General features: G+C 35.5%; 1 protein-coding gene across 1 annotated transcript in view; it reads right to left on the bottom strand.

Moving 5' to 3' along the window:
* The window catches only part of CACNA1I (calcium voltage-gated channel subunit alpha1 I), a 3,136,920-nt gene that overhangs the window by 703,953 nt on the left and 2,406,062 nt on the right, over positions 1–26,905 (bottom strand). The window contains exons 20-21 of the mRNA XM_044073362.1: positions 23,841–23,967; positions 843–968 (exon numbers count right to left, since the gene is read on the bottom strand). Of these exons, the coding sequence (XP_043929297.1) occupies positions 843–968; positions 23,841–23,967 (253 nt within the window). The remainder of the gene's footprint in view (positions 1–842; positions 969–23,840; positions 23,968–26,905) is intronic.

The raw sequence follows: 26,905 nt of genomic DNA, 5'->3' as shown, positions 1-26,905 counted from the left end.
ACAGCATGATGTCTGTAAACGTATGTGGATATAAGAAGAAAGATATTCAGGGACCATTAAGAGTGAATGAATGACCCTTTCCTTGTACATGACTGTAATAGTGCTTAGGGGTATAATGTTACATACTTTCAAAAGCACTGTAACAGTTTACCTTTTTCCCAATATGGAGTGTAACCGTGGCACTCCATGTACTACAGGCATAATTAAGTGGTAATTTACATCAGTTTCCAGGCTATCTGTTGCCTGCTGATATTTTAATGCAGTTCTTAATAGTTAAGCTGCATTCAAAACAAAATAAATGCAATAAAACATTGTATGTAGATTTGGTCCTTTCTTTACTTTGTACTTTCTAGTTACGGTAATCCTAAATGTTCAATATCCCTAATATAGCACATAATATAAAAATGACACTCGACAGAAAGTTACACCTCATCTGCGGATGAGAAGTAATGCATTTTAATACTAAACATAATGACATTCTGGAGTACATCTGTAAAAGGTTTATTCCACTGTCAGACAATAAACATACTCATCTTCACTTTGTGGCCTACAATACCCCTCATGGTGTATCAGTGTGGCTACAGCTAACTTCTTATTATGTATTTTTGCTTCGACTCAAAATCTGAATATTTATTTTTGATGTTTAAGTTTGATTTAGTAATAAGAACTTAGTAGTTACTATACAAAATGCACTATATGTTCCGTGTTGTTAACTGAGCATTTCTAAACAGTTTAAGGGTTTTGGTATAATTCTCCTGTCCTGTTTTTACTTAATATTGACTAATATTATTATGTTAATGCCATTTTATTAAGTGTTATTTAGTAACAATATTACAGCTTACCTGTCCAAGGTTATCAAAGTTGTATTTGTGGCGGACCCACTTGTACTTTGCCATGGCACAGTCGAGCCTGCTGGTGATGTTACGTGTGTCTTGCCCCTGACAGTGGTAAAATTTGCCTTTAAAAAGCTGAAAAGATAAAAAACAACAACATACATCTATAACAACAGCAATAATTATATGTTCGTAATATGAATGTTAAATAACAGTATTCAAATGAAACTTGAAAACTTCTGATTGGTTCTCTAAATTAAATTCTAAATTAAGTATCCAGAAGATGGGAAGAAATACAGAAGTGCATTGGAAATGTGTCATTAGTCTGTGCGCTACCTACAATGTTACTATACTGCTGTACCACAAGCCACACTACTACAGTCTTTTAGCTGCAGCATATCCATGGTAACACCCCGTGAAGAGATCACAACAGTGTGTTATGATGCCAGTACTTCAGCAATGCTAACTAAAACAAGCAGAACCGTACATTTCTTTGTGAAATTATCCAATGTCATTTATTGTTGGGCTGTATGCTTCTGGCAGAAAGTCACTATGGCTTTTAAAGTTCAGATTTGGATGAAATTAGTAAAGGGGTATTTTGGAGCAGTAGACTAAGAACAAAATGTCTCTGTACCCGTATTGCGTTAATCCAAAATCAGCATATTAGGAAAAGCATAAAAATTTTCATAACTGATTAGGATTACTGCAGTCTAATGCAAAATGAGTCACATGTGCATGTATCAAGAAAGAATAACATACATACATACATACATACAAATATTTCAAGCACAGGCATTAATGCCCTTCTAGCTTGCCAATATACCAAAACACTTGTTCCCATAGTAAGTATCCTGGCTGTTCTTAAAAATATATAAACTAGTTCTTGCTTTAATGTAATTTGGTTGTCTGTTCCATGCATCAGCTACTATGTCAGAGAACCAATTAGTACACTTCTCATTCCTATAGAATCTTCTACATAGGTTGTCTGATGATTCTCTACTACTTTTTGATAAACCCAAACATTCCCAGAGGTAGTTGTCACTAAACACCTTATATACCTAAATAAGATCTCTTAGTTATCTATAAGAGACACTGTACAAGTTCAGATATTTTAGTCTTTCATGTTGTTGTTGTTTGTCTTTCGGCTTTTCCCGGTTAGGGGTCGCCACAGCAGAACTCCGGTCCACTAATGATTGGCAGTTGTTTTTTTATGGTGTTGAGTTGCCAGCCCGACGCCCAACCTTCAACGAAGGCACGCCCATTCAACGCATGTCTTTCGAACACCCACTCGTCCGCAGGGAGGACATGCAGACTCCACACAGAAGGCACTCCCAACCCAAGCCGAGAATCGAACAGGAGAACCTCTTGCTGTGAGGCAACAATGCTACTGCTGCACCACCGCCGAAGTCTATATTTTAGTCTTTCATAATAACTTAAATGTTCACATTCGTGGATACCCTTGGTATATTTCTGTTGTACTCTGTCCAGTTTACTCATGCTTGTTTTCTTAAAGTGTTTCCATATTGTTATTCGCGACTCAAGTCTTCATTATTTCTGATTTCCGAGAGTTTATAAATCTTTTTATACAACCTATAGTTCTAAAACTATCATTAGCCAATCGGTTGATATGATTTTAAAAACTCATAGCTGAATCTACCCATATACCCAGGTCCTTAAATGATGCTACTGTTTCAATCACTGTGTGCTGTATTATATATTCGCCTTTCAATTTATGCCTACCAAATCTCATATGCTTAGTTTTTGATGTATTTATCAGCATATTATTCTCCTGTGCCCAAATGGTCAATTTAGTCAAGTTATTTTGCAGACATGCCTTATCTGTAACACGTAATCAGTTTACCCAATTTCAGGTCATCTGCATACAGAGAGTAGAACACCTCAAATGAAAAAGTTAGGTCTGAAAGATACAATCTAAACAAGTAAGGGCCTAGGACAGAGCCCTGTGTGACACCCTGATTTTAACCAAGGATTTCACCTGTCCAGTTGCTGTATGATACTTGTCATGTCCTGTTTGTAAGCCATGCAGCTATCCATCTTATCAAGAGTACATCAATACCTAGTTGTACTAATTTATTGATCGGTGTTATGTGAATGACCTTGTCAGATGCTGAAGTTAAATCTATATAAATTACATCACAGCACAATTTTTCATTCATAGCTGTTATTATATTGTTATAGAACATCATGTTACAGGTGGTAATAGATCTATTTTCAAAATATACATGCTGTTATATGGTTTCAGGTCCGAACCTATCCAGTTCTGACAATAACTTATCCAGTATTACCTTCTCCATTATTTTTCCACAACATGAAAGTAGACTTAAGGGTCTATATGACTCTGGGTTTGTCCTGCTTCCCTTTCCCTTAAAAACAGGTTTAATAAGTGCATGTGTCCACTCTTGAGGAATCTCCCCATATTTATATGACCTAGTGAATAACAGATATAAGTTCTTGCTGAAGTGTTCTCAGGTCATTGTTACTAATTCTGTCTCCTCCATGTGCTTTGTTTGGATCCAGTTTCCATAGCTCTTTTTCAATATAATCTAATAACAGGTAGAATTATACAAAAGTGCTGTCTTCTTCAAAGTGATGAGTTTTTAAATGTTGTTTTTCTCCCCTTTTCTCCAGTTTCTATGACTTGGACTTTGTTCACAGGTTCATAGGTACTTCCCTCCTGTACTGATCTATGAAAATCTTAAGAAGCCTAACCTTAAATCCCCATTATAAGTTTTAGCCCTTACATTTTGAAATACAACTATCCAAACACAGGCCAGACAATTGTATGTTGGGGTAATTACATGTTTGCCTTATCCATCAGGGCCAGTGGTACTAAACCAATTGCACTTGAACAGAGTAAGAGATGTGTTCTGCTTTACATGGAGTGGAAAGAGAGGAAGAAGAAGAAAAAGAAGGAAGAAGAACCCGCATTCCCTGCGATATATATACCGCTCCCTGCAGCATGTTCGATTACTTCTGCAAAGGAGACAAAGCTTCCTTCAGTGAGTATTCATGATACCACTGGATTTGCAAATGTGCAATATGTCTGACAGAACAGGGTTTGTTGAAGATCTATAAGCAAGGCAGATGTTTCTCTCAGTAGCCTGTATGATACCAAGAAGAAGGACAAGGCTTGGAGTAAGTCTGCATAGTTTGTATGATTTAAGTCCTTGAAATTTTTAATCTGAAAGTGTTGTGGTTGTTCCAGTTGTGACAAATGTTTGAACAGGTACATATCAAAAGGGGCATTATACTCAGAGATTAACATGAAGAGTTCCAAGTACAGTGTAATAATTACATATCTGGATTTGGAAACCATACCTTTTTATATAAGATGTGCAATGAAAAAGGACTTCCTTACTATAGTAGATAAATGGACATCAAAGAACACTTCACTGTTGTATAAGTTCCCAGATCTATAACTATCTGATTAATTTTTGGTGAGTGGGGAGGGGTGGATTGTTATCTATGTGATAGTTACAAGAGGAGTCATGCTTGACACATATACAACTGTATTATTTCTTGGGATTTAGTTTTAGTCCATGGTTCTGATAGCAATTATTTCTTTGGGAGAGGTCCTCTTGTAGGATTCTGGCATCCTATGTGGAATTTATAATGCCACCTATTTTGCAGCCATCTGCAAACTTCATCAGCCACAAATCCTTAAAATTAGCCTTGACCTTCAAGAAGTACATGCCAAAGAGGAGTGGTCCAAGGACAGAACCCCGGGGCACCCTGCTAGTGACAGGTGATTTTGAGGAGGTAGACCCACCTACTCTTACTTCCTGTGTTCTACTTGTGAGACAATTTGCACTTCTTTGAATTACACAGGGGTTACCATTTAGCTGTGGACATTTATCTAAATGCTTGAGTATAGGATTGAGTGGAAAGCCTTTGCAATGTCCAGGTATGCAATGTGCACTGATTTTTCCTCGTCCACTGCCTCAGTCACTTTTATGAAGAAGGTGACAAGATTAAATAGGCAGGACCTGCTCTTGAGGAATCCAAACTGGGTTGGTTTGAAAATCTGCAGGTTACCTATATCCCTGTTTATAAGTTCCATAATGATCCTTTCCACAAACTTATAGGTGAGACTGGTCAGACTTATGGGTCTGTAATTACCCAGGTCTATTGAAGCCCCACCTTTGGCAATGGAATAACTGTTGCTGCCCTGCATTTATCCGGCACAATCCTGTTTTGAGGTTAAGATTGAATGCCCTTTGTAAGGGATGTGATAACTCATATTTCAGGCTAACCAGCAGGTAGACTTGGATATTATCCAGCCCCATAGATATAGTGTTCTTGGGCTTAAATAGTGCCTTGAGAACATGTTCATGAGAAACTGGGGGAGGTATTGATACAGGTATATATTCAATGAATACTGGGAGGGACAGGGGTTAAATTGGAACAAGATTTGTTAATCGTAAATGTGCTTTCTCCACTAGGTCCATATATGTGAAATTTACTTTTTATTATTAGCCCTGTGTAGTGGTGGGCATTGTTACTGAGATTTCTGACAGTTAAAGAAGGCTTTGTTGTGACCTTTCACATGGGTATCTATTTTATCCTTATATTTGGCATTGGTTGATAGGTATCTGGAATTCCTAGTTTAGCTTGACAAGAGTATGTTTAGCTTAACATTTATTTTTGCATGCAGTGATTTTTTTCTTTTATTATAAAGCCTGTTTATATTATGGTTCCATCATGGGGGGGGGGTTAATATGCAATTTGGTATTATATTTTTTAGGTGTGTCAATGCAACTGTTGATATGTGTACAGAATTTAGCAGTAAAGGATTCCATGTAGGCAGTGGGATTACTAAGTTGTAAGGGGCTTTTGAATTTGCCTAGGTCATCACTCAGTTTTAGTATATTAGCCTTTGCATAGTCTCTAAATGCTAAGGTATTGGAGGAAGCTTCAGACTTCAGTCTTAAGGTGAATCTGACTGACTTGTGGTTCAGTTTGACCAGTGAGAATTTACAGCTGGTAGGGAGCACAGCTGCTCCTACTGGCAAAGACCAAGCCAGATTTTTTTTGTCCGTGGCTAGGGTGTGTACTAACTGGTCCAGAGAGTTTGAATTAAGTCCAGATATATCTGGGCATACATATTTGAAAGCATAAAAGTCTTGCACTTTATGGAGGAATAGTTGAATTCTCTTAGACATACATAACACAGATGGAGGGTCCTGTAGTTAGCTATGATATAATAAGGGGTTTTGTTTATAATAAGTTGGACTTGGAGGTCATTATCTTATTTAATAAGTTGAATGTGAAGTGATTTTATTAAAAATTTAAAGACAAATGTACCTTTATTGCCATCATCTAACATGTTGCGCCTGTTTGAATGATAGGAACTGAAAGCCTAAACTGATGGAAGGCTTTCACTGGCCATGTACCAAGTCTCTTTGAAAATGCATATATCAATGTTTCCCACAATAAATAATGCTTGCAGGATGAGGATTTGTTTGCATTGTGCAACAATATATTAATTCTGTTGGATTCTGTTTAGTTATGTTCGGTGGTGTAGAAGACTAACATTGCCTAAAAAGGGACTTTGGGAGTGGACAAGGTATTAAAAAATATACAGAAGCCTTGGTGGGGTGGAGGGCACAGTCCACCCTGGTAAAGCAGATAGGACTGTCTTCCTTCTCCTCCTAGACTGATACATGTTGCACCCCCTTAAAATCACAGTAGAAGCTAAGCCAGTTGCTGGTGTAAATTACTTTTGTTCATACTGCACCAGAATACTGCTCAGGGCTAGGTTCTTACCTGCCTCAGACACCTATTCCAAAATCTCAAACATATCTCTAAATCCTGGCACCTGATAGGCAAATAACTATGACCCTGTACTTGTACAGCCTGGTGAGTGGTCGTTTATGTCACAATGAAGTCACCTATAACTAGGATATTGGATTGTGTAGTGGTTTGCCTTAGGCACTTTTGACTTGAGACCATGTGACTCTTGAATGTTTCACTGCGGGTGCTACCTTTGTTGTGTGTTTTTGAGTTTCTGAGAATACTTCTTCATTAGATTACATTTAGAAGGCATTTTAAATGCCTCAGTATACGTACGTCTACATGTTTGGACTGAGCTGTGTGTGTGATTGGTTTAGTGTGGTACTGTACGATACTGCCAACCTGCTTGTAGTGACTCCGTATGAAAGCTTTGCCTCAGTTAACATTATATAACCACATTTCCTACACACTGTGTCAGTTTGTTTAAGTAGTAGGTGGTTGTTAGCAAATATGAGACAATTGCAACAGCATCTCAGGATGCCAATTTCAACCAGGTTGACTACAGAGATGGTTCAAAGTGCAAATTCATGGTTCCATTTGCTTACTAATGAAGATTGAAGGTTGAGTAGCACTTAAGTGGATAATTATCTATTAACTGAAGTGCTATCTGCTAAAACAAACAAACAATCTTATTCTACACACAAAGAGCAACTCATCTATTCATGCAAACCTGGGGCTCTTCGAACAAGTACTGACTATTAAGTGCACCAGGGATTGTGGAGCAGAATATATAGATAAAGTTAAGGATCAGTGTTTCTGCATCTACATGGCACACCATTAAAAGCAGCTGCAAAAAGAGCAGAGCTGGGCAAATGCAGTTAACTTACTCAAAGATGCTTCGACCTTCACATTACCAATTTTTACTGAAAACAGTTCTCCTTCTTTCAAGTTTGAACCTGTCCAGTGCTTGAATGGTGAAATTCTTGGCATCCATGTTTCAAACATGTGATAAGTAGGTTTTAACCAGTGACCCACTCATAATCCTCTGTATTTGGCACATGCCCTTAGCATGTTGTCAACAGTATACCACCAGGGTGTAGCCAAGATGGTGAGCAGCTAGCAGAATAACAATTTTGCTCTGCTTCTTCTCAGTTATTCTGACAGGAATATTTTGTTACAGTTTTAAGAAACTATCTGTATGAGTATGTTTTAATCTAAATTAGTTCTGTGTCAATATGCAGAAGAAAAACAAGTTTCTGTGATTTTTCTAAGTCTTAGTTCTGTAAGAAATTTTTTTCTACTCAGATCCAGTCACGAGACAGTGTAATGGTGCAGTGGTTAATGTTGTTGCCTCACAGCAAGAGGTTCTCCGGTTCGATTATCAGCTGGGGTGCCTTCTGTGTGGAGTCTGCATGTCCTCCCTGCATTCATGTCAGTCTTCTTCGGGTGCTCGGGTTTCCTCCCATGGTGCAAAGACACGAGTCTGGAGAATTTCTCCCCGGGCGTCCACTGAAAATTGGCTCATTCCATGTCTGATTTTCCTGGTAAACAAATGTTAAATAAAGAAATGAGCCACCGTAAAGCCTCTTCCCAGGAATGTTTGATGAAGAAGGAATTACAGTCTATCCTTACAAGTATTCAGGATCTTTGAGTTAAACTGGATAAGCTTGAGAGTAAAACTGATAATATAAAACAAGACAGCAAGAAACAACTGGATTTACTGAATGAAGTCATTAAGAAACGATCAGTTCAGATCTGAACTATAGAAGAAACAGTAAATGATCTTGATGGAAGACTGACTGAAAATGAAAACCACGTTCTACCTCACATAGAGAGATACAGATTTTTGTCTATGGAGACTCATAGATTTGCACATTGTCAGCTGCTTTTCTGGGTATGGTTAATTATATCTTTGAAAGAAGATATGGGTAAATATTTTTATGGCTCTCGGATTCTAATTTGATAAGATGAGATATATATCTGCTATATTTTTCATGCATTGTCTTTTATCTTTCACTTCCTTTCTGCATTCACGAAGGGGAATCACAGGATTGCTCATGCTCTTACTTCACAGTAGCATACACATGTAACATACACAAGTAACATACACATGTAACATACACATGTAACATGCACATGTAACATACACATGTAACATACACATGTAACATGCACATGTAACATACACATATAACATACACATGTAACATATTTTTCTGCCTTAGATAAAGTGTTATGAAAATATTTAAGGATGGGAGGTAATTTTTGTGGGGGAATATGCATGTGCCGTGGAGGTGAGGGTCTGGGTTTTGGCTAGAAAAGAAATGTAAACTAAATAGTGGAAGAAAAAGATAAATGTAAGTAGGCTGCCTTGGGTGTATGACCAGGTAGATTTCACTGGCAGATGTTCTGTGTTTTTCTTGATATCTCGTACAGTCTCACAGGATCTGTTTGTTACATACGTGATTTTTTGTTTTGTGCGTACCTTGTTGTGCTGGTTGGTGATTGGGCTGTGTGCCCTATTATATTTTGGCATTTTATGAACATTGTTTACATGTTAGATTGCTGTCTGATTTCCAGTGGTGTAATATGATCTTGTGGCTACTGATCGGTCTCATACAATAATTGCTTGGGTGAATAGTATTGTCATCACTCTTCTTTTAATTTTGCTAAGTCTTTTGGGTTTCTAATACCATGACGGGAGTGGACGCCATTCCTAAGTCAATGTACGATTAAAGTTCATGAAATTAGTATTGGTTCACTCTTTGATGTCAGCCAGTAGGGCTCTTTGCAGCACCTGCAATGTGCCCAGGAATGACTCCTTCTGCAGTTCATATGGAGTTACATGTATTGGTAACATATCCAAATACGATTGTAAATTTTTTTTATAAGACTTGTTGCTCCTGCTACAATTGGAACTGTCTGGGTATCTTTCTTCAACATTGCTCTCATTTCTGCCTGCAGATCCTGATATTTTATGACTTTGTGTCTCTCTGTACACAAGACACTGTAGTCACTAGGTGTGGCAATTTCAATGATCAATGCTACTCTTGTCTTCTTTTCTTGGACCACTATATCTGGTTTTCTAGCATCTATTTTTTGAACTGTTGGTAATGGATGATCCCATGTGATGTAAACTTCTTCATTTTCTATGATGCTTTGTGGCTTATGCTTCCTGTGTTTTTCAGTCACTTCAATGCCATAATGTTTGCACAATCCCCAGTGCAACAGTCTCACCACATTATTATGCCTTTCAGTATACAGTCCTTCTGCCATTAATATGTTGCAACCAACAATGAGGTGTGCAATTGTTTCCAATTCAGGTTTACAAAATCTACATTTGTCTGTTTCTCCCACATGTCAATCTCCAATTCAGGTTTACAGAACCTACATTTGTCTGTTTCTCCTAGATGTCAAAATACACTCCCTCGAGGCACTCCTTAAAATTTAGAATATCGATATCTGTGCAGTGACTGAGACCTGGTTCAAGGCTCCAGAGAGCACCCCTGCATTACCAGGCTATAACTCATACCACACCTTTCAGTCATCTAACCTGGACCAGAACACCAAAGGTGGTGGCGTGTCCACATTCATTAAGGATATCCACACCTCCAGGCTAGTTGCTCAGCATAATGCATCCGAGGTTATCCAAGTGCAACTAAATCTGGGCAAAACTGCAATCCAAATTGTAGCTTGCTACAGATCCTCCACCATGCCCCAGGATTCCCACTCCTCTTTTCTTGATATACTGGAAAACATTAGGGTTCAATCAAACACCCTAATAATGAGCAATTTCAACTACTCCACCATTAACTGGGAAGACTACTCATGTACCAAATCCTTTGCTCAACTCTTTCTGGAATTCATAAATTCCAATGCCCTTGATTAACTTATACACACCCCCCATTAGGGGCAATGATATCCTAGACCTAGTCGTTACCAACATGAGTGACTGGTGTTCCACACCTGAAGTCAAGTGCTCTTTGGTTAGATCTGACCATAAGCTAATCACCCTAGATATCCACATCCCGCCCCCACCCCCCATTAAGGAAACCATGGTAAAAAAATTCTCCAAAACCAACTTCAAGCTTCTTAAAACAGAAGTGGTGAACTTCATAACACCCATGCAGATAGACAATACAGTTACGACTGCTGAATCCTACATAAATGCACTCTATAAGCACTTATACCAGTACATGGATCATGCTATCCCAAACAGAACCAAGACGCTATCCTCCAAAAAAGGAAGCCAATCTGGTGGTCCCCTGCCATAAACAAACTCTACAACAGAAGGAAGAAACTGTTGCAAAAGAGAGTAAAATCCCATGAGTGGAGGAGTTTCCTGGTCAGCCTCAGTAAGAAGCTAAGATCCCTTAAAAGATCCTCCAAAGTTAGCTATGAAAACAAAATCACCACTGCTTCTAGGGATAACCACAAAGAATTCTGTAGCTATGTCAAGAATCTCAATGGCAACACCCAGATCTGCTCTGAGGTACAGCACAATGACATAAAAATTACAGAACCAGCTGATATTGCCCAACGTCCTGGCAGATAGGTTCAGGGCTAAGTTCATTCCTCTCTCACCCCCTAAAGAGCCCATAACTATACAGAACAAATGCAGAGTCCCTGCAATCACAACTACGCAGGTAAAGTCTGCACTATCTAAAGCCAAAAACACAGCATCCATGGGACCGGACAACATCCCACGCTGCGTTTTACATGAACTTTAGAATGAACTGGCTCCCCACCTAAGCACCATGTTCAATTATAGCCTTACATCAGGCTTTGTGCCCACTGAATGGCGCACAGTAACAGTTATCCTACTCCACAAAGGGGAAGCCACCACAGATCCCGGGAACTATCACCCTATTAGCCTGATGAGCCTGGTCTGTAAGGCCATGGAACATATCATCATGGAACTCATAAACAAAGACACTGATAACCTCCAAACTCTGGACCCCACCCAGTTCGGGTTTGTGAAAGGCAGATCATGCCTCCTGAACCTGATCAACTTCTCTGAGGCAGTCACCAAAGCCGTAGATGAGGGTAAGGTGGTTCACTCAGCCTATCTTGACCTTGCCAAGGATTTTGACACCATCCCCCATTCTGGAATTATAGCTAAACTCACTAAACTAGGTATAAATCCCTATGTCACAAAATGGGTTACCAACTGTCTCACTGACAGAACCCACACTGTAAAAGTTGTAGACTCCAAATCTGACTTCAAACCAGTGACAAGTGGAGTACCACAGGGTTCAGTCCTGGGACCTCTCCTGTTTGGTATCTACTTCTCTGAAGTACAGGCTAACACAGAAGGCCTTTGGCTAATGAAGTTCGCAGATTACTGCAAACTAGGAGCCATAGTCAAGTTCCCAAATGATGTGGACATCCTACAGAAGGGCCTCACTGAGACAGATGCCTGGTGTGAGAGCCATGGTTTCAAGCTCAATGTCAAAAAGTGCATTGTCATCCCCTTTGGTAAAAACTCTGTACCCATGAACTACCACATAGGCGGCAGGCTACATAATGCCAAATGTGTGATAAGGGACCTTGGGAGCCAGGTGGACAGTAGTTTCTCCTTTGATAATCACATTACCACAGTAGTCAGGAAATCCCTCTATGTGGTACACCTCATCACAAAAGGGTTATCATCCAGGAAAAAAGAGGTCATTGTTCCCTTCTACTCGACACTCATTAGATCCATTATAGAGTACAATGCCCCTTTTGGAATGTACCTCACAAGACATCTGCAGCAGCTGGAAAGGCCACAGAAGTACGTCACAAAGAGGATTACTGGCCTCAAACAGATACCCTACACCGACCATCTCAAAAAAACTCCAGCTTTACTCCATAGCATATCGCCTACTCTGAGGTGATCTCTGCCTAACATATAAAGCTATGTCAAACCCAGAGCTTTTGGACATGCTATACCTAAAGAAATCCAAATCCCTCTGAGCTACATACTCTAGGGACCTAAACCTTGTCAACACAATAAACAGGACATGCTGGAGGGATAGATTCCTGTCCCAGAGACTTCCCATACACTGGAACAAGCTAACCATCTATGTCAAGCAAAGTTCCTCATTAGCACTCTTCAAGAAAAATCTTGATGAGTGGTTGGGAAATAGGATATACACCCCAGGGATCACTTCTGTCGCTCTGCTCAACAGGGGCACAGGAAAATAACTTTCTTGGGTGGTGTAAGCCAGGGAACCTTGTTAGCTAGGCTTACTTAGGCCCTTGGGCCAATAGCCTAGTACCTACCTATGAATAGATGAACCTATGTTCAATGGACTTTATAAATCAAAGTGTACACAGCCCACTATCTTGGGCCACCAATATTAACCTTTTATCTCTTGGTTTAAATTCACCTCTCCTTAACCATTCCTGTGTTCATTCCTGATCAACATGAGGTTCTTCCAGAAGTTTTCTCTACTTGCAACTACATTTATGCTTTTTCCACATTTCTTGCCTTCTCATCTGAGCCTTCACCTTATATTCTTTCTTTTGTTTTTTGGCACATTCAGTTGCTGCATGATTTTTATCTAATTCAGGTTTGATTTCCATTCCTGCTTGTAGATTAAGCAGAGAAGTCATCTTAGATTTATTCTCCTCATGTTTCAAAACTTTCACTAGCTTTGTATCTTGTGAGGTCATCAGATATGTGTGGAGTCCCACAATTGCAGATCTATACATATAATCAATTTCAAGGAGGCCCATCCCTCCTTCCGAACGGGGAATATATAATCTTTGTATGTACTGATTTTTATAAATAATTTGGTGAGCATGAAGCATCCTTCTTGTTTTCCTATCTAATCTATCCAACATGTTTTTGGGCCAGTGAATCACTCCAAAATAGGAAGAGCAAATTTGTTTATAGCTTGGATTTTGTTCCTAGATGTCAGTGATGTTTTCATGATTAATTTAAGTCTTCTGAAGTATTCTTACTAAGTTTTATTCACATTTGTACATGTTTTATTGTTGATCCTTCATCAATTCCCGAATATTTATTCACTCCTTCTTGCTTAAGTTCTTTTATATCACATTCTTGTCTCAAACTGATGTTTTCTTGGCATTGCAGTTTTCCTGCTTTAAAGGTTGCTTTTGCATATTTATCAAGACTAAATAACATTATTATATCATCTGAAAAAGTTTTGACAACTTGTAGTTGTGCTTTTCAGTTCCTCATCTGATAAGTTTATCAGATGAGGAACAGAAAGCACAACTGTAAGTTGTCAAAACTTTTTCAGATGATATAAGAATGCTGTTTAGTGTAAAGACGTCTCTTCACCTTCTCTTTGTCGATGATTTAAAACTGAGTTTTAAATCATCGACAAAGAGAAGGTAAAGAGAAGTCTTTACACTTTGTTGTTTTTTAGTAGCCAGATTATAGCCATGGCCTAAACTGTTGATTAAACAGATTAATGGATTAAGGGCAAGGCAGAATAGTAACACTGGCAGAGGGTCACCCTGGAATACCCCCTTTTGAATTTTTAGTCCTAGGTTAACGATTTGGCCTTTATCATGACTTAATTGCAAAGTGGTCTGCCGCTCTTTCATGGTCACTGTAATGTAGTCAATCAGTGTGGGGTGTATCTTATACATTTTTATGCACTCTTTTATCCATGAATGAGGGATATTATCAAATGCTTTTTTGTAGTCAATCCATACCACACTTAGATTCGTCCCATTTTTACAGTTCTCCACTATAACTTTATTTAACAACAAATGATCCTTTGTTCCATATGACTTTCTTTCATTGCCATTTTGTTCTACTACCATACTTGAGTTTTCTTCTAAATGACTATAAACTCTGTCAGCATCAATTCCTGTTTATAGTTTGTACGTTATCAGAAGGCAAGTTATTGGTCTATAGTTTTTAGGGTAGCTTGCAGGTTCACTCTTAAGTAGGAGCATTGCTTTTCCTGTTAGCCAGGTTGGTGTTTCTTTGGGGTGCGCATTTAAGTAGTTCTTACTCATGGCTAACTCTTCAAGCAAAGATGTTAATATTTGTAACCAGAAGTTAGATACTGCATCTGGGCCTGGGATTTTCCAATTAGAGGCTTTTCTTAACTTTGTTTCAATCTCTCTAGCTGTTACTTCATCCCATTTCATATCCTTTACCTTTAAACTTCTTATTCTTTCTTTTATTTCTTCTATCCTTTTAGCATCTTTGTTATGTTCCATAGGATCTTCATAGATACTTCTCCAAAATGTGTCTATTTCTTCTTTTGGGGCTGCCTTCTTTACATTGATTAATTTGGCATTCTCCTTAGCATAAATATTGTACCATATCAAATCTCTCTTTCTTTCCCATGTCCATATTTCTTTTTTATACTTTTCAAATATCTCTTGGTTTTGTTTATATTTTCACACTTCCTCAGATGTTTCCTTTTCCAAACAGATCAAGGTTTCTTGATCTATATACTGTTTCTCACAAATCTGTTGTATTAGTGAACACAAATTTTCATTTGAATCATTTGAATCTTCTGACAGTTTTTCTTGCAGAAGTCTTTTTCTTTCCTCTAATTTCTCAATCATTTTGTATACCTTGTATCTGGAAATTCTGGGCTTTCTGCATAACAGTAACAATTTAATCATCAATGTAACCATCAAAGTAATCATCACCTTTGTAGTTTATCATATGTAGATCTATGTGTTTGGATATTTCATAATCTTTAGCTAAACTGAAAAGCTCTACTAATAGTTACTGTAATACATTATACCATTAAATTCAGTAGCTTCAACAAGAGTGCAGCAATAATATTTTGGGAAATATATCATAGTTTTACTATCATAGTTTTACCTTTAAGGCTGGCTATGATTAGAATTTAGTACTTATGATGTGCAGAGATTTAATATTGCACACTATAATATAATTAGTTCTTTTATAATTTCTATGTAACATTGTTTTTAAGGCAGTCTTACAGGTCTGGCAGAGGCAAAAGATTTAAGTAATAAACCATTTTCTTTTCTTTTGGAAATTGATATGGTAAATGATAAGCTCCATTTGATTATTTTTAGTTCAGTGAAGTTTTAAATAAATAAATATGTATTCTGAGTTAGTAAGAAAATGTGTTTATGCCACTTTGAAGTTAATGTCAAATGTTAAATATAGTTCTGATATTACTAGCAAAGTTATTTTATGCAGGTTTAAGCAAGCAATAATGACCAACAAGGTGTGTGTGTTAATGTGTAATTAATGCCCTCCCAGGGGTGTTGTAAGGCCAGATGCCACAGGAGGAGGGCCTCTACACCCCCTGCAAGGGGTCATTCTTCTGAGTGGGCATTACTTGCACATTAATACCCTGCTAGAGAATGCTCATTCTCCAGTCAGAGTACTGATGTACAGTTTGCCCATTAGCTAATAGTTATTAATTAGGGATAGGAATTATATGTTTAATAGTGATAGAGCTGATAAATTGTATTGAAGCTTGCATTTGAAAAAAAAAGAGATCTATAATATGAGTGTGCTTTATATGGTAATTTGTACAAAAGTTTAATTTATTCTCAAATGTAGTACCAATAGACTGAGATTGGATGGTGCTAGGATGAGTGTGGTTTGCATGATTACTTCATGAAACCAAGAATATTTTATTCCATGTTAGGGGATATAAATATTTTTATAACTAGTATGTTAGTAGTTAGTTTAATGAACTTGTCCATAACAAAATTTGTTAAAATTGGATGTAGATCCTTAATTCAAAACCATAACTTAGTTTTTTTTCCCATTATTTTATTTTAAAGATGTCAGTATATAAATGTATCTTCTCTTCTTTTTTGGCTGTTCCTGTTAGGGGTCACCACAGTTGATCATCTGTTTCCATTTCTTCCTGTCCTCTGCATCTTGCAAGCCAGTGTATTTTTTCATGCCGGACCCAAGCCCGGATAAATGGGGAGGGTTACGTCAGACAGTTACAAATATTTAGATATTATAGCCTTATATTCAATAGGGGAAGTTTAATTCATTGGCAATTTTATTAGAAAAAGATACTACTAAAGATAAAAAAACTAGAATGTCTGCAGGTGCTAAACATTTAGACCACTTCATATATTCAATGAATTTAAGAGACATATATGATTTAAAATTGTCAAAATTTCTTAACTACACATATTACTCTTTTAGATGTGGCACCCAAACAAATATAGACAATGTTTTTACTTCTACTGGGGTGTATTCTAAAACTGATGACATACAAATAATTGTCTTTTGACTGACCACAATGCTATTAATTTGAATATCATTCTGAAATCTAATGATTTAGTTTTTTGTCAAAGAATTCCTGCCTATATTACTAAATGTAAAGAATTAAAAAAATGTATTTAAATGAATTAAATCTATTTATGGAGATTAATAATAATGGAGAAGTTACTGATACTGTTCTGTGGGATATTTTTAAAGCAAATTATATGGTAGAATTAAAAGCTCGTATCTGTACAAAAGAAAGGAGTGACATAAAAAGAGTTAATTGTTTTACAATCAAACATTGTTAAATTAAAATTGACCTTAAAACCCAATGATAAGAATGCAAATTCTAAATTGAAAACCTTAAATCAGAGCTATGTAGAAATATTACATTATAAAATGTCAATAAATATGAAACAATTTAAATTACAATCATATTCTATAACCCCCCCCCAAATTTACATAGGTTAGCTATTGGATCAAAAAGATTAAATAATATTAATCTTATTAAAGAGATTGCATATAATTTTAAGAACAACATTAGGAAAGCAACTGGTTTAAAAGATATATTAGAAAGTTTTAGAAAAAATAAGAATAAACAATAGCAAATCAACCTTAGATACTAGTAATTTAACTGACAGCTTTCTAAATGAAAATATAAAACATAAGTTAACTAAACAGAATTTAAGACTACAGAAATCATTCTCTTCCAGGGAACCAAAAGAACAAATTAAAAATCTAAAGTATAATAAGGGCCCTGGTCTTAATGGCATAGTTCCTGAATTATATAAAATAATTCCTGATAATATACTAAAAATTCTGTTAAAAGCATTTGAGGAAGTGAGAAGTACAACTAATAGTCTTCTATCTTGGAAAGTTTCATTGATTTTGCCTATTTTGAAACAGGATAAAGACCTCAAAGTATACTCTTCTTATGACCCCATTTCTCTTTTAAACATTGATTATAAAATGCTTATGTCTACACTGGTAAAAGGCAAAATCATATGATGCCAGGTTTAATTGAAGATGATCAAACCAGTTTTATTTTAAATAGAAGAGTAAATGATAACATTATAAGACTATTTCCATTAATAGATGGTGGGAATAAAAATAAGATAGAACTTTGGATTATAAATTTAGACTTGAACAAAGCTTTTGATTCTGTTAATTGGTTACATTTATTCAAATTGCTCAAATGATATAATTTCTATTTAGAATTTATAGATTTAATAATGAAGTTATGTAAAATGTCTTTAACCTTTGTTAAAATTGAATAGTTTTATCTAGTTCTTTCAAAATAATAAAAGTCACAAAACAAGGATACCCTTTATCCCCTTTGTTTTTTTGCTTGGTCAATAGAACCTTTTGATAATTTTATTAGAACTAATACAAAGACAATGGGGTTTTCCATAGGTGATAATTATACTTCTAAAATTATAAAATTATAAAATAAGTGTTGGAATTGAATCTTTATTAGAACGTGTTCTTAAATCAATAAAATATTTTCAGAAGATTTCATGTTTAAATTTGAATCATAATAAAACAAAAACATTGCTTGATAATAAAAAAAAAATAAACATTTTCGTTAAAAATACAATAACTTTAATGGGGAGGATATGCAACTTAAATATTTGGGAATTATTATAAAATTTAGTTGGAAAGATTCAGTTATGGTAAAATATAAAAAAAATACAATAGTTCAACTAATTGGTAACTGGAATAAAATGTTTTATGCAAGTGAAGATATATTTATGTTGATTAAAATAATAAACTTACCAAAATATTATTTAATATATAGGCATTGATTTTTCTTTTGTCCAGAAAGACTCAAACATTTAAATTCTGTCTTGCTTAAGTTTTTAAAGTATGCCCAAAAAACAGTAATAGCTTTTGACTGGCATGTAAAATAATAATACTGAACTATATGCTAAGTCTGGCATTATAAATGCAGTAAGTCAGTGGCTGAATTCTTTCTATATTTCAAATTGCAAACTATTATATGAAATAATTCTATTTTCAAACTATAAACTTAAAATAAATACTAATTTACAATCTGGCTTTAACAGAATATATTGGGTCATAAAAGATTTTTGTCTGAGCACTAGAAATAATTCTACTTCTATTCTTTTGTTAATTATATTATGACTACATTTAGGAGAGTTATGGAAACTAATTATTTTGTCAAAGAATTGTTAGGTCTAATCTTTCCTACAGCATTTACTAATGAATGTCTGGAATCATTCAATTTAAGTAAAATACTTGATCTTAATGATAATGATTTAAAATTCTGGTATCCATTTTTAGATGGCACTAAATTACATTCAGGTGACTACCTTTTGGTTGGATACAATACAGGGGAAATAGCTGGTTAGGTATACAAATCTTTATGGAATTTATTAATAATAAAATAGAAATACAGTTAAATATAAATACAAAACCCATCCATAAAATTCTGGATTTTTTCTTTAAAATTAATAGTGATATGACCAAAAGAAATTCTTATTTAACAATAATTTACATGATTTTAAGAACTGAACTATAGTCTTTGATTCATGGTATTGGAATTATTCAACAAAAACCAATAGTGAAATTTTTTTCAGCTATAAATAAAAAATATATTTGAAATCTGTAAGTAATACTGCTTCATCAATTTATTGAAGAATTTTTACTTTGCAAGTATTTGCACATAATCTTTTTAATAAAATGTTGGAGACGTGATGAGGTTCTAGATGTAAATTGTCTTCATATGATTATAGAATGAAAATAGTTGTTCCATTTTGGTGAGAGTTCAGAAACTTTGCTAAAGCTAGTGGTCATAAAATTGTACTGTTAGAAATTATTTGATTTTATGTCATGCTCCAATTCCAGATTCCATACCAAGAACATAAGTGCCTCTCCTTTGGTCTGTTCTGGCTATTTCCAGAAAAATTATTACAAAGAATTGGAAAGTAAAAGTATCCTCTCTTTCTGATTTTGTGGGCCTGGCTAAGCCTCTATGTAACAAAGAATTGAAGACTGTCTATTGGAGAAAATAAAATATCACAGATAAATATTTCTCATGGAAAAAACTTAAAGATTTATTGGAAAAGTATTAATGTTTTGGTTAGTATAAATTTTTGGTATGGACCTTGTCTATAGTTTTTTTATTACTGCTATGTTTTGTTAATTGTTATATTGTTATATCTTGATTTTGTATTGTTTTAAAAATTAATAAAAACAATTTATAAAACAAACAGTATGTCTATACCACTAATGTCATTAAAGCTACTAAAGTTCACTTAAACTCATCATATTTATGCTATTCACTAAATATTAAAAGGGAAGTGCATACACTGCACATATAAATAAAAACAAATTTATGCAAACCCAAAATATCAAAGCCTATGCAAAAAAAACAAAAAAACAAACAACCTCAAAGCTATACCTAGTTTTGCAAAAAGGTATAATAGGAGAAATTATTTAATTTTTTTTTTGTATATAATGTAAAAAATAGTAACTTTGCACATGCAGACAGAAGAACCAGAAATAATTGTTGCAAAATCAGCAATTCCTACCTAATTATTCTTTTGTCAATTAATTTGTTTCATGTAGAATGAAAAATTTGGGTCTATGTTAAAACATCAAAGGCTTAAAAAAGCGAACAGTGATTTATTGAACCCATGTAAGCAAAAGCTTACAATCTCGAATGCTTAGAACATTGATTTTTTTTCCAAGGGAAAAAAATCTCTGTTGCACAAAACAAAAAAAAAAGAGAAAAATTTTAAAACATTATATAAAGTTCCCCCACACCCCCTACTTAAATATACTAACTCCAAAATCGCACTACGGTCACAAAAACGACAAAGAAATGGAAGCGGCCAAGCGATTTCTTTCCCAGGGAAAGAATTCGCTTATATGCCGTTTTGCTATTTTGCTTGTTGTGCTTTCAAGTTCGATCAAGACACATTCAAAACAATGCGCCTTTGATCATTTAATAGGAACCCGAAAAAATCAAAATAAAAATAAAAACAAAACACTGACCACTGTTTGGCAACTGACAAATGTCACTATCAGCAAAACAAACTCAATTCTAACTATCTATGTTAAAAAAAAACTGAACCATCCTTCTATCCTTACTGCTCTACTTAAATGGATCTTAATAAATTAATAAATATAGAGAAAAACAGATCAATAAATAGAAATAGTGTGGATGCGAATACAATTAGCATAGCCTATTGAATTCAACAGAAGACAATGATGTAACCTAAAAATATCAAATCCTAAACATATAACAAAAGGATTACTGCATGATTAATATATTATTAAGTATCGAAATAAAAGAATAAAAGTAGCACAACTATGGAAAATTGGTAAACCTAGGATTTTATTTGTGGCAACCATTTACAATAAGCTGGTAACTGTCAGCTCTTCATTTTCACATAATGGAGCTTCATCAGGCTACAGCTAGACAAAAAAAAAAACTTTTCTACACATATAAAAAATAAATTAAATCACATGACTTATTGCATGAAAAATATATCATTTACCACAAATACATGTCATGAATACTAAAAAAACAACAATCTGTATGAAATATTATGAAATTCATGACACACAATAAATATTTTTTCAATAAGTCTTTAATTTACATTGAAAATTTGTTGCATCATTTAATCCTGTTTCAAGAAAAAAATCTGCCAATGATATTATTAACAATCTCTAAATCACTATTTCTATGTCCCAACTTAATATATTTAAGAAAGTCAAAAGCAAAACTTTTTAAGCATTAAAATCATCAGCATGTTAGAATGAAAAAAGAAAAATAAAACAAGAAAAAATAAAATAGGACATTCACTAAATTGATATTTTTGATAAGCAATTATCATATTGTTAAAAAAATCAGCATTATCAAACTAGTGCATGCTGCATTTGCTGTCAAGCTGCTCAGTTAAATCATTCATTTCGTCATCCTGTAACTGCAAGTTTAGCCAATTCAGGATCAGAGGGTAGCCAGAGCCTACCCTGACACTCTCTATGTGCAAGACTGAGAAACTATTAACTGATAGGATGTCAGTCTGTCTTGCAATGAGCATTTGTGTACATGTGCCTACACGCACACACACACACACACACACACACACACACACACACACACACACACACACACACACACACACACAAACAAACAGACACACATACACACACAAACAACATGCACAAACATGCACACTCACAAACACACACACATGCACACACACTCACACACACACACACACACACACACACACACACACACACACACACACACACACACACACACACACACCATGCATACTGTTTGGCAAATAAGCAATTTGGAATATTGGTAGTTCACCTACAATGTACTTGGGATACAGGAGAATGTGGGTTCGCCTGATGAAACCTCACATGGTTATAGTGAGGGCATGCAGAGTCCTCAATGAAGGTACTTCAGCTAATACCTGAACTAAAGAAAGAAGCACTATCAGACAGCAACACTAAGCACTGTATATTGTGCCACCCTTAGTTCAATCGATATGTATTAGCTCATGTATTATGATAACTCAAGTTGCATGTTCTGTCTAAGCAACTAGCAGATGTACAATAGTAACAGTCACAGTAACCAAAAATGTCAGCATTCTACTGAGCTAAAACCTTGAGTGAATGTTTTCTGTATACAACCTTCTTCAAGAACTGCATACTTAAATGATAGTGGAATGCAAACATACTTTTTTAAATGCTATCAGAATGGCATATCAAGATAATTTATTAATCTTTTTAGTTATACTTGTCTCCAAGACATTATTGGTCTAAATAAAAAAAACTCAACAAAATATTTGTGTAGTCATTTCACAAGATGTGTAGAAGAAGATGCTTAGGACTGTCTTCCATGACTGCTGACTGCTTAAGAACTGCATTGGAAGGTTGAAAATCATAGGATCATAGGAAGTTACTAAGCTAATAGCAGTAGGGCCCTTACAAACCTAGCCAAGTTCTGCCCTTCTTTCCATGATCAGCATCTATTCATCTATTGCCCCTGTCCCAGAGAGAGACAGGTGGAACCCCCAAGGTGAATTTACAGTTACCCAGTCAATCATCCAAACTGAGCTTAAAGAGGGACAAAGAGGTGCTCTGTTTGACATGAATTGCGAGTCTGTTCCACAAGTGCAGTAACCTCTGGGAGACAAATCTGTCCCTCCAGCAGGTTCTATTAATTTCACATACCAAGTTAAGGCCTTTAGAGTGAGTAACCTGCGAGCCATTGGACTTACAGATATGCAGAATTTCCAATAAAGCAGGGTCAGAGATTGGTATATACACAAAGCAGAGAACGCCTCTGAGTAGTCTGTATGAAAAGGAGTAAAGTGACAGTGATTTCAGCCAGTTCACATAGGACAGATGCTGAATACCTTGAATTCAACTTGTGTGAAACTCTTGTGGTCTTTCCAATTGCTGCAGGTGCCTGGAAAGGTGCATTCCAAGAGGGGCATTGTACTCTGTTATTGGCCTGATGAGGGAAGAGTACAGGAGGTTATAAGTTCTTTTTTTCTGGAGACAATGCCCTCACTTATGAAATTACCAATATAGAATGCCCTTCTTACCATTGTGGAGACATGATGATCAAAGGTAAGGTTTCTGTCAACCTGTGTGCCCAAGTTTCTCACCATTGAGCATGTACTTAGGGTGTTGTTACTGATGTGCTAGTTAGCAGGAACATCGCTCTTACCGAAAGAGATAATAATACATTTTTTTTGCACTGAGTTTAAGCCGCGACTTTGGCACCAATCATTTGCTTGCATACGACCCTCTTGTAGATAACAAAGACTGGTGTATATAACATGATTTATTCAAAACTTCCCGGTAAGAATGAAAGAAACTGAAAGATTAAAACTGATCACTGTGGTTTGATGTTGAACATGTTATAAGGAATATAACAATGCTATTACACTGCTATTCTGTTTTTATATTAAATAGGGAATCATGGTATACTGTTACAAATATAAGTAGACTTCCAGAGTGCACACATCACTATGATAGTATGGCTATGTATAAAAGAAATCAGTAACAACCTGCACTCCAAGGATTCCAAAGATGATGAAGAAGGCACAGCAGATGAGGACAATGTTGCCGATTGGTTTCAGTGAGGAAATAAGAGTTTCCACTACCAGCTTTAGACCTGGAGCTCGGCTAATTACCCTGTAAGAAATAAAAAAGACAGCAAAAGTTTTTTTAAAACTTTAATAATTAAATATTCTATTGGAAAGTTTGAGCAATAGTTCTAGTTATATAACACATTTAAACAATGTTGGTATGGCGGAGATTATTCTTGCGTTTGTCATTTATTTATTGAAAACTATGCAGTGCTATTAAGTTAAAAGGCAATCATATCATAATTCTAGAAAAAAAAAGAAAACATCTAAGCAAAGTACTTACAGCTGTTTCATGCTAAATCTCTTAAAATACTAACTTAAATAGGGGACAATGTTGGAAAGTCAAACTTTATATGGTAGAGACCATATGATCAACTTTCTGAATAGCTGAATGACAGAAAGCAACAAAAATCTACATTTTTTGCTGAGAGGCAAGCCCTGCCAGTGTCCCATCACACCTCCTGCATACTATATGTCCCAACTCTGAGCTTGCACTACAGTGGGGAAAAGGATGTACAGACATCTCTGTCCAAAAGCTTGGACATTTTGAAAAGTTGATAATATGGTCTTGACCATTTGAAGTTTGACTTTCTATTGAATCAATCTTCTGAATGTGACCTCATTTACTTACATATTTTACATATTCTAAGTATTCTCACTCTGTTGTTACCATAAGGGACAAAAACTGTATCTATATAAAATGACATAGTAATCTCTCAGGTTTCTCCCACATGTGTCATGCACTCTACAATCTCAAGTTGTTGTCTTCACTGGTATTCAATAGTCTACCTTCTGTTGACCTCTGCATAGATTAAGGTATTGTAAAATCAATATTTTCCCCATTTGTGGACATATCTTTCATTATTCTGCAGAATATGATCTAAAGGTGTTTCTTGAAGAGAAAAATGAGAAAGTAATAATAGAAAACTGGAGTGAGTTACTTATCCTCTGCTGCATCTATCCAGGTAGAACCTCTAGTGAACCACAAAATAGGGTTTATGAACATATAAACACCATTAAAAACAAATATAGCTCTAATGTCTTATTTAAATCTCAAAAGACATACAAGAACTTTACAAGTTATAAGCTTGTAGTGACAACATACTTTATTCTAACAGAAGGCTAAATTCAGAAGATGAACTTGCTTGAATAGTGTTTGCAAGTTAGATTAAATATTATTTTTAATGAAGAATTAAGCATAAATAATTATTATTTTAATTTTAGAACTGAACTGTTTTAAATGCTACTTTGCCATCATTAATGTCATGTTGTCATGTGTTTGTGAATCACGTGATTTCAAATTTGTATGCAAATTGGTTGGTTGGTATTTGCAGTTTTCACAGTCTGAAGAAGACAATGATAAATGAAAGTGTTAATTGTGATAGTGACTAAAGTCATTTTGTGCTTTGTGGTTTAGTACCATTTTTTTTTTTTTTTTGTATTTTTTATTTAGATATTAATGACCATGCTAGGTTTTATATGGAGAGGTGTTTACATAGTAAATCTGATTGGCTGAAAAGCATTATGACATCACTTGCATATTAGATGACTTCAGTTGACTGACACATTAACAAATATAATGAACAGCGGTACTCCTAGCATTGATCTTTGAAGGATATTGGGTACTATTTCATAGGGTGGGAACCTGGTGGTTTACTATTTGACTGCTTGCTTTCCGTTGGCCAGGAATTTCGAGAAGTGTGGGTGACAGCTTGAAGCATGAAGAGTGCTTTATAAGAATGGCATGAGAACAATTGAAAAGGCATTTGGCAAAACTGAGAAGAATGATCTGACCAGTTCAGTATTCTCCATTTTTTTAATGATCTTATTGAATATTAGAAGTAAAGATTTTGTTTCACAGTAGTACTCTGTTTTATGTTGTTTGTTAAGATGCAGTTGTTGGTTATGAGGTTTTTGAGTATCTGACAATACATGGCCTTGTTGAGAATTTTAGAAAAAGGGGCCTATGCATCTGTGCTATTTGGGGACTGTTGTGAGTTTGCCTTTGTGAGCTGGGACTGTGATGAGACACTTTCATATTCAGGGGACATGGCTTTCTTTTAACTTATTAACGCTTACTAGTAGTCACTTAATTAAGTGTTAAATTCCTGACTGACAGCAGGCTGGACAACAACTGCTTAGAAGTGAAGTAAAATGAAAATTTATAAGTCATAAAATCTTATCAATAGAGAAAGTAAAATAGCTTTTTGCATTTATCTTCCCTAGATCCATTTTATCTAATTTAATGTGCTTAACTGCAGCACTGAATATTACATATTCAGTACTATGATTCAGTTATAATGGGAAAAAAATCCTGTGCATATTCTGCCTTTCAAGTGCTACTAGCTTTAATTTAATGGGACAAGACAGCCTCTCAAGTAGCCCTGCAGGCATGATTATACCACAGCATGATTACTGCTGTTGATGTTACGGTATTAAATGGTTTGTTACAATCAAGATGGGACATGCAATGGAACTGTCCTCTGATTTTAAAAAAGATGGGGAGTGTTATCAGAAGAGGCAGATGAAGTCTGTATTTTTCAAACATAGAAATAAGTTTTGGTGAGCACATTTTCAGAGATAGTCAGGGTAGCATGGATATAACGTTTTAGGTAGTAGAGTGGGTATGTGAGTGGGTTTAACAGAAGCTGGTGAAGTATTTGCACTGCAATATGTCAGCACTGGTGGGAGTTTTGTTAGGCAATGGGGAGAGGTTTTAGCTTTGATTACTTGCATAAGGGCATTCAGCGTGCCACAGAATTTCTTTTTAGCAGTTCTTCCTTTCTTCTTATTTGGCCATGATTTAGTATTTAGAATTAATGTTTTGACTGCTTAAATTGAATGAGGTAGAGAGAAATTTTGGATGACATGAATAGATTCCAGGAGAGGATACAGCTGGAAATTAGTTGGTATATTTAAGGAGTAACCCATAGCAATGACTCTGTTTTGTTCAGCATGGATGGGAGTCATTTAGTCTAGGATAT

The sequence above is a fragment of the Protopterus annectens genome, chromosome 1.part0, assembly GCF_019279795.1.
Source record: "Protopterus annectens isolate FY-2018-M chromosome 1.part0, PAN1.0, whole genome shotgun sequence".
NCBI lineage: Eukaryota > Metazoa > Chordata > Ceratodontiformes > Protopteridae > Protopterus > Protopterus annectens.
Note: the sequence above shows the minus strand (reverse complement) of the source record. Positions and strands in the feature narration are given on the sequence as shown.